Below are 16,152 nucleotides of genomic sequence, written 5' to 3'. Positions count from 1 at the left end.
CACACACCCACCCCCTCTTTCCCTCTGCCGACACCAAACCTGCAATCAGAAACCACGGTGGCTGCCCCGTGGACTTCCAGCCATTTCTGTGACGACCCTTGGAAGCCCTGGGGCACCCACGGAATCCCAGCAGGGCTTAGTCCCTGCTCCTGACACGCTATTGCTGAGGCAATGTATAGACACGGCCTCTACCTATTGAGGTCTATGTGTTGAGGTCTCTCTCTTTTTTTTTTTTTTTGCGGTACGCGGGCCCCTCACCGCTGCGGCCCCTCCCGCTGCGGAGCACAGGCTCCGGACACGCAGGCCCAGCGGCCACGGCTCATGGGCCCAGCCGCTCCGCGTCACGTGGGATCCTCCCAGACCGGGGCACGAACCCGCGCCCCCCGCATCGGCAGGCGGACTCTCAACCACTGCGCCACCAGGGAAGCCCGAGGTGTCTTTTATCTTCCTGGAAAGTGGGCTCCTCCGAACCCTTACTGTGAGTCAGTTCCTGGTTAGGAGGTGGGATGGAGCTGCCCACCCTCCACCCCGATCCCGTGAGAAAACGTCCAGGTTTGAGCAGTGGGGATGGGGGCACAGAAACCACGTCTGCAGAGGCTGATTTGCCCGAACAGGTGTCCTGGCCCTGGCGCCAAAGCCTTTCCCTTCCCTCGGGTGTAGCGGGTGTGGGAAGGGAGTTGCCAGCCAGGACTTCCCCTTCCTACCCCTCTTTCCTCCACGGCCAAGGTGAGTCAGCCAATCTGTCCTCCATCCACGTGAGGAAACAAGCCGGCATGGTTGTCCCCGTGACCCCCGTGACATCTGTCATCCAGGTGGGGTCTTCCTAAGAGGTGGGTGTTTGGTCTCCTCCAAAGAACAAGCTAAAACCTCCTAGTTGCTGAAGAACGATCAGAATGGTCCCAATATTGCAGGGTGACAAATATTTTGGGGACCCCCAAGTCCCCATAAGCGGTCAGGGCCCAAGAGGTGCAAAGTCCAACCACAAGTTTTATAACATGGGACACAGACGGTCCCTAGGCCCAGCCTCTGATGACTGCTGTGAGGTCTGGGGCTGCATCCCTAACGTTGGGTGAAAATCATGTGCCGGGTTACAAGCTCTTCGGTACCTGCCGTGTTGGGAGACCTGGATGTTCTGAAGGCGCCCTGGGATTCTCCAAGGAGGTCCACGTGCGTCAGTGTTATGACAGGCAGGGCCGGCGTCATGGGCTTGTGACCTCTGCCGTCAACAGGGCCCAGAGCACTTGGTGTGATGCCGGGTTGCCCAAGGTGCCCTGTTTTCGTTTTGAGCCTTAGGTTGCAGAGCTGGGCCTGCCAGATGACTCAGCCTCCGTAGGCCAGGGCCTGCAGCAAGGGTCAGAGCGGGGCTTGAGGGTCAGGGAGCATTCAGCCCTGGAGAATGCAGGTTAAAGGGAGGGACGGTGACATTTTCAGGCTGGAAACGAATAGGACATCCAGTGTTGACAGGTGGTGATACAGCAGGGTTTTCCTGCCCTAGAAGCAGCTCAAACTCAGAGAGTGACAGGAAAATCGGCAGGAGGAGGGGGAGGGAGGCCAGACATTTGAAACCACAACTTTCAAGGCAAGAAGAAGTAAATGAGTTCTCCTGTGACCCACTCTGCTTCTTCAGAACCTGTGACGGGTCCAACGCGGAGCCAAGCCCCTGGACCCTTTCTTCCCCTCTGAACCTGGCTGTGGTCCGCCGATGCACGTCCACCTGGCCCACGGCTCTGAGGGGTGAGCTAGCCGCGTCACTTTAGGGGTCACTGAAACCGCACTGGGTCCCTTAGAGCTGTGTTCTGTTGAGGGAGGGGGCCACAGCCCTGACCGCCTCTGTTAGCCGAAGGCATTTGGCCCTAGGAGGTCTCTGAAGGCGCACAGGTGAAATTCAAAGGCCGCGGGAACGGAGGGAGAGGAGTACCTGCTGGACTGGCCGCCCAGCTCTCCCCGAAGCAGGTGCACCTGAGCGGCAGGTTGTGCGGTCCCTTCCTGGCACCGCTCTGCATGCCTGTGAGGGCAATGTGCAGATCATGACTGTCTCATCCTCCTGGAACAGAGGAGACTCGGCAGGGCCCCAAGGTCGGCTGCCCTCAGGCCATCATCACCTGTGTGTCCCCGAGCGGAGCACAGCTAACGCATACTTGGGACTCAGACCCTTCCCTGAAACCAGGACAAAGGCCTCTCCCTGGGAACCCGCCGGCATCCCTGCACTCCCGCCCCCTGGGCTGTGTCCACAGGCAGATACAAATGACAGTCTAGAAGGCTCTCCCGTCTGGGAAACTCTTTTCTCATTTGATCCTCCGCACAACGCTGTGAGGTGGGAATCCGATGCTGTCACCTATTTTATAGGTGGGAAGACTGAGGCTCCAGAGAGGTTGAGAGACCGGTACTCTGCCCAAGGCTCACGGGTGGCGGGTTTGAGTCTAGTCCCTTTTTTCTTTTTTAATGCCCCGTAAAGTCTCCTGGCGAACATGTGATCCAAGGCCACGACGCAAAAGCCTATTTGCTTCTAAAAATAAGGTTGACTTGTCCCCTCGTCCCAGTAAAGAAATCACACGCTTTACAGGTAGGCCAGGGCCGGCCCAGTCTCCCAACGGGCAGCAGAAGAACAAAGGTGAGTTTTTGTTTACCGTGGAATCGCCTCGAAGTCCTCTCCTCTCCTTCCTTCGTGCCGTGTTGCTTGCCCGCACCCGGTAGGCTGCAGACATTTCCTATGTCTCCACATTCCTGAGCTGAGCCACATCCTGGATACCGCATCTGTCATTAAAGATGCTGGCGGTGACAGAAGGCAAGTCTGGCTCGTAGGGCACCGTGGTCCCCTCGCCAGCTGCAGGCTCGCCTCCATCCACGTGGCCACTGGGTCAGATGCTCACGCTGACCCTCTGCAGCGAATGTGGGTCAAGTTCGTGGTCCCCAAATGCCATCGCCACCACACCCTCTGCTGGCCGCACAGCCTCACTTGGGGGGGAGCTCGGCTCCTGGGGGTCCCATTCCTGAGTATGTCACACCTGTCAGTAACACCTCAGAACACGCTGGCCACCGCCCACCGGCCAGGTCACGTCCAGCCCACCCAGGTGCTGGCCCAGGAGCCCTTGCAGAGCGGCCCGGGCCTTTCACCTGGTCCAGTCTGCTGGCGCTCTAAAGGACAGTCGGCAAACATTGCTGACCACCTAGGATGCGCCACGCCACTGACCCAGCCCTGGGGGCACAGGAGTGTCAGTCCCCGCCTGCCCAGGGCGAATATTCTAGCAAGGGGCCACGTGGAAACAGAGGCTCGATGAAGAATGTGCTGGCTACAGAGCAAATGGGGCCTGGTAGAGACAGGGCCTCGCGTATCTGCTCTGGGACGTTCTCTTAGCCATCCAGTGAGTTGGGATTGACTGATGAGGACGTAGCCATGGAAAGTGCTGGACCTTTCAAGCAGAAGGGAGAGTGTGTGCAAAGGCCTTGGAAGGCCGGCACCCGTGGTAGGGGCGACCAAGTGGCAGCAGAGGTGGTTGGAGGAGAAGGCGGCAGGGCGAGGTCCCAGGGCTGTAAACGCGCCTCTCAGCTGCTGGCGCTCTGGGATCTAAGACCATGCTGCCCGCTGCCCGAAGGCCGCTGCCCTCGAGGTGCAGGGCTCCTCGTCATGCACCGGTTCCCACCCAGCCCTCCCCGTCCCTCCCTCCCGCTCGGCCTCCTTCGGCTCCCTCCCTGCTTCCGACCGTGGGCTTTTCCCATCAATCTGAACAACATATCAGCTGCGGTAAGAGCAACGGTTTTACCCTGGTGGCCGCTCGTTTCCCTGGAGAGCAGTGGGCGCGACCTTTTGTGTTCTATGAGCTCGCTCTGGGAGGATGGATGGAAGGTCAGGTAGAGGCCATTGTGGTCGTGGACAGGTGAGCTGGTGGTGATAGGTGAGGGATCCTGCTGAGAGATCGTGAGCATGGGCACGTCTGTCTGGGTGGCAGGGCTGACAGGACCCAGTTATGGACCAGAGGTGAGGAGAAAGGCCCAGCTGGAGGCTGTCTGGCCGGTCCGCCTCTTGACACCTGGAGTCATCCCTAGATGTAGAGGTCCGCAGACCTGCGACCCACCTCTGGTTCTGCCGCATCATCCTGGGACTTGAGCTGTCGGGTCCGTCTCCAAGCCTTAGTCTCTTCTACCAGATGGAGAGGAACCATCCCCTTGCCCAGAGGTGGGCTAAAAGAGGTATCAAGAGAGATGGGTGGCAGAGAACTTGGTAACGGCCAGAGAGAGGGAACTCGGCAGGTGTGTCTCTCATTCCTGGAGGGGATTTCCTACTTCGCCGAGGTCCCTCGAGCCCCCCAAATAGTAATCAGCCAATATTTGTTGGATAAACGAGTGGATTTCTGAGACAGACAAAATGGAGATTTCTTGGACAAACACGGAGCTGGAAGAAGTATATATTTGTGCTTGATTTCACATGTTATGTTTATCTCTCTTTCTGCCACTGAACATTATGAATCGGGAGCTGCACACCTTGGGAGACGGGAGAGATACAACCGAGAAGGTTAACGTCTCCATACACCCTCAGAATCACGTCAACTCACGGGAAGTGAGTGTGTGTGTGTGTGTGTATGTGTTTCTGTGTGTGTGTTTCCTCCTGCAAGTCAGAGATGCCACAGCCCAGGACGCTGATTCTCAATGGACCCAGAGAGACGGCACTGGACCATCTCGGGTCCAGTGGACCACCTGATGGGCAGAAGGTCTCAAACTCCTCCGTGGACCTGGGCAGCCTGGCTTAGTGAAAAACAGTGACTAGTTTTTTAGTTAGTCCCTTTCTTCTTGCAGTTACTTATTCATCCTCCCCGAACTTTCTTTTACAGTAAGAGAACGCACGACGAAGCAGAGTACAGGCAAGTGGAACTCAGTTCATCTGATGATCTGCCCACACCCGGCTGAGTCACTCCTAATGGCTCCTCAGATGTCATTTTCTCGCTAAGACATTTGGAAAAATTTCTACCTCTGAATCACAAGCAAACACTATAATTCACCCATCTTCTCTAAGTTATGCAAGGAAGTATGATGCCCTAGGAAGTGGAAGATCAGGGGCGGATGAAATCAATGAATTCTCTGAGAACTTTGTTTTTCTCCTAATCATTCATTTGCCGAATGCAGGGCTGGGGGAGCCCCACCCGGCCACTGGGGTCATCTCCAGGGGAAGTGTGGCAGCAGCCGATGTGGCGTTTCTGGATGACGCTTGGTTTTCCTTATCGTCTTGGTCCTGTTCCCATAATAGACCCGAGTGTCATCCAGGAAGGGGCTTGCTGTCACCCCATCTTATTGAGGACGGCTCCTCGCGACGAAGGGCTGGCCACTGGTACTTAATGATTTCAGTGTCCTTGGGCGAGCGGGGTCACCCCTGGTGCACAGGGCAGTTTCGCTCCTGCCCTCTGCCCCGCTGAAGCTCCGCTCAGGGTCCGTCACCATCACCTGCCTTTGTCACAGCCCTTCTCAGGGGAGATCCAGATGATTTTGTCATTCATCACACATGGCCGCTTTTAATCACTTGCTGTGCTTCAGGGCAAGGGGTCACCTTCAGCCTGACAGGAGAGCAGACCTTGGGTCTCCCCCCGCGTGAACTGTCACACACTCACCTGTGTGGCGGGAAGGGGCCACTTCTCGGGGACTGAAAAAGGCACTGTGTCTTCAGCTCCTCACTGGCTCTCGCTAACCTGGCAGCCAGAGGGGCGCACGTTCCCCAGGGGGCAGGTCCCTTCATGAATAAGGACAGGGGAGCAGAGACAGGCTGGCGTCAGACCTGCTGCGTGTCCAGCCACCCTGTGCTACCCGGACGTGTCAAGTCCAGATGGAGGGCTCTGCGTGCCACAGCTAGCTTAGGCCAGATACACGGTAGGTGCTCAGGACCCAGGGTGCTGCTGCGTCTACGCAGTCAGCTGCATCGCCGCCTTCCATCCTGTGAAGCTGCCTTGGAAAACACTGCCTGCCCAGGGGTGTTGAGGGCTGCTCAGTCCTCAGCGCAGACCTGGGCCTCGGGACCGTCATCCCGCTTTCCAGCTGAGACGGCTCAGGTCTGGGGAGAGGTGGGCCCTGCTGAGCCGCAGCCTCTCTGCCTGGCATCCGCCCCCTGCCCCCAACCCCCGCCCCTGGCAGCACCCCAAGCTCAGCACATGCCGCCCAGGCTGAGTAAACACTGCTGGCCGCGCTGGAATCAAAGCAAACAGGGTTCCTCTTCTTCCGCCGTTTTGCCAGCTGCCCCATTAACAGAAAAACCTTTTAAGCGCTCATCTGGAAACCTGGCAAACTGAGGTGACCAAGAGAGGCGTGCTCCAGGGTGGAGGCTGGCGTGCCCAGCCCGCTGCGCCCTGCTCCTCTGGCCTGCAGTGAACACATGGAGATCAAGGGTGTCCCTCAGGCCAGCCCCTGGGCCCTCCCAGCAGCTCTGCCCCCCACCGTGTCCTGCAGCGTCCCAAAATAGCTCGTGTGCTGACTCCACGTTCGATCCTGACATCCTTGTTCTTTGGAACAGTTTACGCTTTCAGCCTGGACCACCTCTTAGGGGACGGAGGAAAGCGCCCTCGGCACCGAGCCCCACCCATGAGGGCACACTCGAGGATAAATACGTTCTCGGCTCTAAGAAAACGCCCTTCTGAGCAGGGCTGCTCAAACTCGCCCAGCTGTTGGTCTGCCCTCAACAAACATTGACTGAGGCCCTGTTATGTATCAGGCACTTTGGGGACTCAAAAGGTGAAACGACACAGCAGCTCCCATGCTGGTGAGGAGATAAGGCAGGAGTAGAAGGAATGAGCAAACACAACCGTATGTGGAAACTGTCACTAAAGCTCTGGGGCCACCAAAAGGGGGGGGTGTCCCTGACCCCCCAGGGTCTGATCTCGTGCTCCAGCCTCGGAGTCTGCTGGGCAGGGGAGGGCGGGCTGGGCAGGTGGGGACACAGAGGGAAGAGGAAGGGGCGAAGGCACTGGGGTAGGGAGAGTGGGGTGACTTCCTTGGACACCGAAAGGTTCATTCTGTGTATGTATGTATTTGCTTTAATTAAAGTATAGTTGATTTACAATATTGTGTTAGTTTCAGGTGTACAGCACTAGATCTATATACTATATATATATATACTTTTCTTTTTCAGACTCTTTTCCCTCATAGGTTATTACGAAATATTGAGTATGGTTCCCTGTGCTCTACAGGAGGTCCTTGTTGGTTGTCTATTTTATATATAGTAGTGTGTATCTGTTAACCCTAACCTCCGAATTTATCCCTCCCCTCTGCATATTTTTTAATTTGTGAAAAATACTGCTAAGCACATGCAGATTTCTTCCTCTTGGATGTACACAGTCTCCTCGTCTCTTTACCTTGGGGAGAGGCCAAGTTTGGACCAGAAGCAGGTGTGGGTCATGTGGTCATTCAGCTTTGAGTAGGAAGAAATTTCTGAACTAAGAAATGTTGCCAGAGTCCTCACCTTGTTCTAAGCTTGGAAAGGTTCACCCGTTGTTAACATCTCCCCGCGTTTGCTTAACCTCTCTCCACGTATCACGTTGTTATTGTTGCCCGGCTGTTTCGGAGAAAGTTGCATGGTGACCCTGAATACCTGGCAATATCTCCTGAAAACAAGGATTCGCATTTGCATAGCCCCTGGGCTAAGATGGAGTTCAGAGATTATAACATGGCTACACTGTTATTATCCAATCTACACAGTCTGTATTCAAATGTCCATAATTGTCCCAGTTGTGTCCCTTACAGCAACTCCTCCTCTGGTCCAGGACCTGACCCAGAGTCACACGGGGCTCTTAGTCAGCACATGGCCGGTGAGGTCACCAGACAACGGACAGGAGAGGTCCTGCTGCTGACTCCGCGGGACAAAGTCCTTCTTCCCCACCTGTGGGTTTCCTTCCCAGTGTTCAGCTCAGGTCTTTGCTCTGTGGTTGAACTCCTGGGAGTACTAGAGGCTATCTTCCCCAGAAAGTCCTTTGGCAGTAACTTCCCTGCCCATGTCACTGACCTCATGTCATGGGCCCCCAGAGGCCTCTAGAAAGGCACGGGGTTTAGGAGTTGACAGTCAGGCTGGGGCGTGCGGGGTGAGAGGTGATGGGCCGGGGGCTGCTGGTGGGCGTGGTTTGCTGGGAGCGCTGGGCTGAGCACCTCCTGTGTGGCTGGCCCTTGCTGGGCATCAGGGAGATGTGGCTGGGAGTCCGTTTGGGTCTACGGGACTTCATCGTCTGGTAAAGGACCCAACAGCAAACAGTGAGCCCCCCGTGACAAGAGCGAAGGGGCAATAAAGCACAGAGCTGGGGGTCGAGGGGGCAGCCAGGCCCTGGTCTGGGCAGAAGGCCCGACAGAGCAGCTGCAGCCTCTGCAAGAAGAGTGGCCTTGGCATGTCAGGGAGGGGCTAGTGAACACCAGTGTGAACACTGGGCTGGGCGAGAGCAGTCGTGGGCTGAGAACCTGAGGGCCCGGCGTCGAGGGAGCTGGCTTCCAGAGCCCTCACCATACAGGCTTTCTCAGGACCAGAGTTTGGAGGCGGTGCTGGGAAGGAAGCTTGGGGCCAGGTTAGCAAAGGCTTTGATGGCAAGCAGGGGAGTATATTTTCTTTACTTATTTTTTAGAAGTATCTTTTTAAGTTTTATTTTATTTTATTTTTTTTTACTTTTATGGCCACACCTCGCGGCATGTGGGATCTTGGTTCCCCCACCAGTGATCAGACCCACATCCCCTGCATTGGAAGCGTGGAGTCTTAACCACCGGGCCGCCAGGGAAGTCCCAAGCCAGGGAGTTCAGATTCTACGTCTTGACTGTGGTTTCCCAAACTCCCAAGAATCCCATGTCACCCAGACAAATTTGGCCAAGTTCAAAAAGCAAACTTTCTCTTATTATCATTTTACTACTACACATACTAGTTATTTTTTTCTACTAACATCCAAGTATACAACATAAAAACTGTCCACCCGTGTTCCCCTGACGGTCACCTCAGCGCCACCAGTGGCTTTCAGACGAAGCACGGCTGCAGGCGAGGGAGTCATGGCAGGTTCTTGAGGGAGGGTGGGGAGACGTCTTAGTGGTCGTATGTATGACTGTGGTGAAGCCACTTCATGCTCTGGGATTCGTGGCCTCATCTGTCAAGCGATGTGTTTAGACAACAGGATTCCTAATAATACAACTGGCTTGGATGGGAAAGTTCTCTGGAGGTGGTCCTGGTCACCCCAGTGAGCTAGGAGTCTCACCAACTTGGGGCCCGGAGCCAGCGCTGGTGCCCAGAGTCCACCATGGAAGGCCTAGGCCTGGTGCCAGACTTCCACGCACCTTGAACGATGGCAGCCTTTGGTCTTGAACTCTAGGAAATGACCAGGCAATATTCTGTGTTGGGAGAGGAAAAAACTCCCCCTCCACAAGGATGATAGGGGGAGGGCTGGGGCTGGGCCTCTGGGCTGGACACACCCTCGGGTCACCCTGGGAGGTAGCCTGGTCAGCTGGTCCCATCGCTGCGATGACCAGAGCTGTGTGGGGCTCACAGCGGTGACGGGCGGCTCTCCCAGAGACTGGGGACCCTGTGAAGATCTTGCCCTTGGGCACAAAGCAAGGATGCGTGAGATCGTACACATTCAGATCGGCCAGTGTGGCAACCAGATCGGAGCCAAGGTAAGGAAAGTTCGATGACTAGTGCTGGCCTTTCCATGGTCCACAGTGCAGCCAACTCAGAAGATCCCCTAAGTTAGCAGGACGGACGGGGAGCCCAGCAGATGGAGACGCTTGGTGGGTATCTGACTTATTAAACGACACCTGTAGCTCAGGAGACCCAGGAAATAGTAAAGGCTTAAAGGGTTAATTTAATTCATGTTAATTCTGTTGACAGTTACATGTGTATAATATACCTGTCAACCATTTTTACTCTGATCACTTTAGCAATGAACTTTTCATATCTAAAACCAGGAATTTGTCTCAAAACAGTTTCCCAAAGTTTCTTGGGAAAATTTTTACACCGTATTACTAAGATATCTTTCCCTCCCTCCCATGTTTATGTTATAAAGTTAAAAAAGATCAACTACTATTTTATTTCAAATGCAACAGAAAATGAAAGCGGTAAACCTAAAAGTTTTTTGGGTCCAGCAGCAGAAATAATTAAAATATATCCTCTGGAATATAGAAGTTTTTCTCCTTCCCCCTTAAATTTTTCTAAAAAATACCTGGTACTGTTGGCCAATGCTAAAAAACAGATGCCACAGCCCAAGGTCTCCAACCCTAATTTTAAGATGATCAGTTCTACTATATAACAACTGTCTCTTTGCTATTTCGAAATTACTTTTACTAGTACGAATTGCATTAAAAATTTAATTGCATTAAAACTTTAAAAAGTTTAAATGTGATAAAATGGTATAAAATGTACCATCGTAACCATGTTTAAGTGTACAGCTCAGTAATGTTAAGTATATTCACACTGTCGTGCCTCCAATCTCCTAAATGCTTTTCTTCTTGCAAAACTGAAACTCGGTACCATGAAACACTAACTCCCCATTTCCCCTCCCCCTGCCCCTGGCAACCGCTATTCGCCTTTCTGTCTCTATGAATTTGACAGCTCTTGGTGTCTCATATTAACAGTATTCGTCCTTTTGTGAGTGGCTTATTTCACTCAGCATAGTGTCCTCAGTGTCTATCCCTGTTGTAGCCTGTGTCAGAATTTCCTTCCTTTTTAAGGCTGAATAATAGTCCATCCTATAGAGAGACTGCATTCTGTTTATCCAGTCATCTGTCAATGGACACTTGGATTGTTTCCAACTTTTGGCTACTGGAACTAGTGCAGCTATGAAAAAATGAAAGTCTTTAATACAGGTGTTTAAAACCCGGGGCAAAGAAAAGGACCGCTTGCAAAGGAGGTGTCACCCTTCCTTGCCGAGTGATAAGACGTTCAAAACTGAAACACACAGAGACGTGGGAGGCATGGGCCCCAACTGCGCTGAAGTTGGAAGACTGGATGGAGAAAGGACCCCAGGAGGGAGAGGAGGGTCTAGACAGGGTCTCAGCTCTGAATCCAGAACTGTGTTGTCTAGTGGTTAGAGGCCCAGCAACTACTTATTATTTGGGGCCATAAGAGCTTTAAGACATACATTTAATTTGTGCTGTGAGAGAACTTAAATTTCTTTCTTTTCCCACACCCTGAAGAGTGCTGATAATTTACTATAAAGTAATCTTGTTCATAAGACCAAGGCCACATCAGAGCCATCATTTACAAGATGTGGTTGGGAAAACACCCCAGGGGATTTTAACATAAATGAATGTATTTTCATTGCGCTTTACTATGTGCTCCTTCAGGTAACGAAAAGGGGTTATTATCTCAGTAACTGTTTCCATTCCATATAAAGAGCTTGGCACCTACCTATATTCATAGATACTGTAATGCGATTGGAAGTATAGTATGTCTCAGGTAGTTACAAGAGAACAGCTACGCATAATTCTGAATTGAGCGAATACCTGATCATCCAACTGCACACAGTTTAAAAGCGCGCATAGGCGTCTTAGTGGGGGGCTTTTGGGAAAACTGCATGAAAATAAATCCGCAAAGTGAAAGGGGATATTATTGTGAAATCAGATAAGAATTCAGTTTATTTTCACGTAATGGGATCTATACTTTACTAGCTGGAAGCACTGTAAGGCCAAACTAGAGATACACTTCTGATGAGAAACTCTAAAAGAACAGCATTAATGTACACAAGGGCCTGAATTTAATTAAATTGGATTTTGGAGCAAAATCCAATTTAATATTTTATGTGTTGACATTTTATTGAAGCAGTTCAGGCTGACATAAAAAATCTTCACTTCATGGTGAGCAGAGGTGAAGAGTACGTTACGGCATGGGGTGGGCAGTTAGGAAAAGGGCCCCCAAGACCATGCTGGGGACGGAAGCGGGCCCAGGAGCCCTCACTTCCTGTCTTTCTGCTCAATGTGCTGTCGCCGACCTGGTGCTTGTCGGGGTCCCTCTGGACACTGACCTCCCCTCCTTCTGCTTTCAGTTCTGGGAGGTGATTGGCGAGGAGCATGGGATCGACTGGGCCGGAAGCTACCGCGGGGACAGCGCCCTGCAGCTGGAGAGGGTCAGCGTGTACTACAACGAGGCCCATGGTAGGACCTCGCTGTCGGCCCCCGTCACCAGCCCCAGGGACGCGGCAGAGAGAGGAGGTCCCGTGAGACGGGAACGCCAGATGGGGGATGTCCCGAGTGACCGAGGGCAGGACTGGCCACTAGAGGGTCACTGGTCTCTGGTCACTGGAGGGGGGCACACTCAACACAAGCAGTTTAGGCCCCGACCTTCCTTTCTGGGTTTTATTTTATTTAATGAATTGATTTATTTTTTAATTTTTTAAAACTTTTATTTCAGCTGTGCTGCACAGCTTGTGGGATCTTAGTTCCCCAACCGGGGACTGAACGCGTGCCCTCGGCAGTGGGAGCGCGGCAGTCCTAACCACTGGATCACTGGGGAATTCTCCCTTTCTGGATTTTAAATAAAAAGTAGAATCATTTCCAATAGGAACAAAATCCCTGTCGCTGGCAAGACAACAAACAAAATGGACAACGATGGAGAAAGTTATTTCTGCAGCGTTCTACAGATCTGTGTGATCGCTGCTGCAGTCCCAGATACGATTTCCAGTCTTTCTATCACAGACACCTTCAGGGAGGGCTCTTTTCTTCTGGACCCGTGTCACAGGGTTCTACTCTGATGAAACATTAACCTTTAGAAAAACAGCAGTTGGCTGACTTCTTCCTATTTTTCCACGCAGGTAAGAAATACGTGCCCCGAGCAGTTCTGGTGGACCTGGAACCTGGGACCATGGACAGCATCCGATCCAGCCGACTGGGGGCCCTCTTCCAACCAGACAGCTTTGTCCACGGTAGGTTTTCCTGGAAGGTTCCAGCGGGAAGAGAGGAGCGCTTCCTGGTGTGTTGCTGCCGACACCCTTCCCCCGACCCCAGCGGGCTAACCGAGTTCCTTGTGCCGCAGGTAACTCTGGGGCCGGCAACAACTGGGCCAAGGGCCACTACACGGAGGGGGCCGAGCTGGTGGAGAGCGTGCTGGACGCGGTGCGCGCCGAGGCCGAGGGCTGCGACTGCCTGCAGGGCTTCCAGCTCGTACACTCGCTGGGCGGGGGCACGGGCTCGGGGATGGGCACGCTGCTCCTGGGCAAGATCCGCGAGGAGTACCCCGACCGCATCCTCAACTCCTTCAGCGTGATGCCCTCGCCCAAGGTGTCGGACACGGTGGTGGAGCCCTACAACGCCGTGCTGTCCGTGCACCAGCTCCTGCAGAACTCGGACGCCTGCTTCTGCATCGACAACGAGGCCCTCTATGACATCTGCTTCCGCACCCTCCGGCTGGCCACGCCCACCTACGGCGACCTCAACCACCTGGTGTCCCTGACCATGAGCGGCGTCACCACGTCGCTGCGCTTCCCAGGCCAGCTCAACGCCGACCTGCGCAAGCTGGCCGTGAACATGGTGCCCTTCCCGCGCCTGCACTTCTTCATGCCCGGCTTCGCGCCGCTCATGGCCCAGGGCAGCCAGCAGTACCGCGCGCTCTCAGTGGCCGAGCTCACCCAGCAGATGTTCGACGCCCGCAACACCATGGCCGCCTGCGACCCCCGCCGCGGCCGCTACCTGACCGTGGCCTGCATCTTCCGGGGGAGGATGTCCACCAAGGAGGTGGACGCGCAGCTGCTCGCCGTGCAGACCAGGAGCAGCGGCTGCTTCGTGGAGTGGATCCCCAACAACGTCAAGGTGGCCGTGTGCGACATCCCGCCCCGGGGGCTGAGCATGGCGGCCACCTTCATCGGCAACAGCACGGCCATCCAGGAGCTCTTCAGCAGGATTTCTGAGCACTTCTCGGCCATGTTCAAGAGGAAGGCCTTCGTGCACTGGTACACGGGCGAGGGGATGGACATCAATGAGTTTGCCGAAGCCGAGAGTAATATCCAGGATTTGGTGTCCGAGTACCAACAGCTTCAAGATGCCGAAGCAGTTCCGGAGGAGGAGGAGGAGGTCGGGGGCGAGGCAGAAAGGGAACCAGGAGATAAGGGACATTAACCATGAGAGAAGCTGCGCGAGGCTGGCTGCGGCGTGGAGTCACGTCCAGTGTTCTCACCTAGGATGAGTGAGTCCCCACGGCCGTCCCCGGCCAGTTCTGCACCGTAGCACCGCGACCCACACGCAGCCACCCAGTATTAGCTTCAACACAGGACTGCGCGGGTGGGGAAGTACTGATGGGCAGTAGGGTCTTCTGCTGGCACCGACTAGCCTTGAAGAGCTTCATATCCCCTGCCCACTCTAGTCGCTTCTTTTAATAGCCAGGTGAACTTATGGTAAAGCGCTCCCTCTGTTTAAAGATCTGGATTGGCTATTTGCTGTATGCCTAGCACTGCGCCAGGCATCAGGGCTCCACACGTGAACGCGCGGGGAGCCACGGCAGTTGAGGTTAAATTGTAGATGCTTTAGCTACGCTGGTAAGCGTCCCGGAATCTGTACTCGGCATCCCGGGCTGCTAAGGCTCTTCCTGCAGGTTCTCTCTTAACTCGCTGCCCGCAGCCCACCTGTTCACACCTGCCGTCCTCCAGAAATGCCAGGTGACTGCTTGGTGTGCAGGAGGTTCGCAGAGGTAAATGGGCTTCAGCGTCCACTAGTAAATAGTGGAGACTGTGTGTACGTTTCAACGTACCAACTGCAAAGGGCAAAAGGGAGGAAAGGAGAGTGGCATTCCTTCCCACAAATACCCGGGCAAAAAAAAATAAAAACCAAAAAAACAAAAAACGACAAGCAAAACTCGAGAACTTCAATCCTCTGACCTTTATGTCTGAAGAGCTAGCTTTTAACATAGGTGTATTTACATACTTTTAAGTTTCTTATTAATGTTTGATTCTGAGAATTCATTAATCATCATCTTTGGTTTTCCTTGTAAAGGCTATCTCGAAATGCCCTTTTCACTTTCACGCGGCGATCACCTCCTGAAAGCTCCCTGTAGCCGCTCTGTTCTTTAAAAGGGCACAGGCGCGCTCAGCAACCATTCAAACGGAGGAATTGAGCAGCGGTGGCTGCAGTGTCCTTCGCAGTTACGGAGGACATCGTCTCATTAGGGAACTTTTACAGTTCAAATTAATTTGCGGAAGTTGCCATAATGTTTGCATGATCATGCAGCTTTAACCATTACATGATTTTAATCTGCTCACATTACAACAGGACCAGATACACAAAAGCGTAATCAGATCATCCATAACTTCTTAATTACAGTTTACCTATTCCTGACATACAGCACTGCCATCCCTTCCAGCGCCGCAAGGGTTTTAATGGCCTTCTAGAATTACCACGGAGCTGTCCTATTTGATCCATGGGTAGCTGGCGACAGGAGGAAATATTTACTTGCAGGCAACCGGATTTGCTCTGTAATCTGCAGTAATGAGGTAGCCGGTGAATGGGTGACAGCAGCTCATTTTGAGAAACTTCACTCTTTTCATGTAGTCTTATGAGGAAAGAACTAAAACATGTACCAAGAGAAAATTCTCTCGCTGTTGGTATCATGACAAGTCTTCTATTTCCAGAATTACAAAAAAAAAAAAAAAAAAAATTTAAATACTTTCTACTTGTGGTTCAAAAAGCACTAAAAACAAAAGTAGATTTAAAAGTAGATTTAAGGAACTGCACCTAAACGACTCCTAGTTTGAAGTTCATAACTTCCTTAGATGCTAAAAAGACTTATAACCTGCGATTACATAAGAATTTACACACGATTCCTCTAGCACTTTTTTTCACTTTCTCAAACCTGAAAAGGCAATTAAATAGATGCAAGAAAGGATAAAGATCTAAATTTAAAAAAACCCTGCTGATTTATATTACTGTAAAGATTTTTGTTTGCTCAACAGTAATCATTAAAATAAAAGAAATACAATTTTAAATGGCTAAATTGCTTTATTTCAGACTAAATAAATTCCTTTTCTTGGAATTCTAACCGTCCAGACTGATTAATGTGAGTAGTTAAAAATATTTTCAGAATGCATCTCACCATCCTACTCTTTCGTATGGTAGAAATAGATTAAAAAAAAAACAACCAAAAACCCCACTAGAAACCGAAAGAAATCTGTCCCCTGTGATTTTGAAGAGCCTATTCCTTTAGCTGTATGGTTGCTACAGCGACATTGGTCTCTCGGA

At 52.6% G+C, this 16,152-nt stretch overlaps 1 protein-coding gene across 1 annotated transcript; it reads left to right on the top strand.

The window, feature by feature from the left end:
- The first annotated feature begins 9,536 nt into the window (after positions 1–9,536).
- Positions 9,537–15,884, top strand: TUBB1 (tubulin beta 1 class VI). The gene is made up of 4 exons (XM_060033324.1): positions 9,537–9,609; positions 11,976–12,084; positions 12,741–12,851; positions 12,962–15,884. Exons 1-4 carry the CDS (start codon positions 9,553–9,555, stop codon positions 14,038–14,040), a joined length of 1,356 nt encoding a protein of 451 aa, XP_059889307.1. The 5' UTR covers positions 9,537–9,552; the 3' UTR covers positions 14,041–15,884.
- The last annotated feature ends 268 nt before the right edge of the window (positions 15,885–16,152 follow it).

Source organism: Delphinus delphis, chromosome 15 (assembly GCF_949987515.2).
Source record: "Delphinus delphis chromosome 15, mDelDel1.2, whole genome shotgun sequence".
Taxonomy (NCBI): domain Eukaryota; kingdom Metazoa; phylum Chordata; class Mammalia; order Artiodactyla; family Delphinidae; genus Delphinus; species Delphinus delphis.
The sequence above is the reverse complement of the archived record's forward strand: the minus strand, read 5'-3'. Positions and strand labels throughout refer to the sequence as shown.

Coding starts and splice junctions, on each gene's coding strand:
- TUBB1 (XM_060033324.1), top strand. CDS start 9,553: ATGCGTGAGATCGTACACATTCAGATCGGCCAGTGTGGCAACCAGATC. Junction 9,610..11,975: donor GCAACCAGATCGGAGCCAAG/GTAAGGAAAGTT, acceptor TTCTGCTTTCAG/TTCTGGGAGGTGATTGGCGA. Junction 12,852..12,961: donor ACCAGACAGCTTTGTCCACG/GTAGGTTTTCCT, acceptor CTTGTGCCGCAG/GTAACTCTGGGGCCGGCAAC.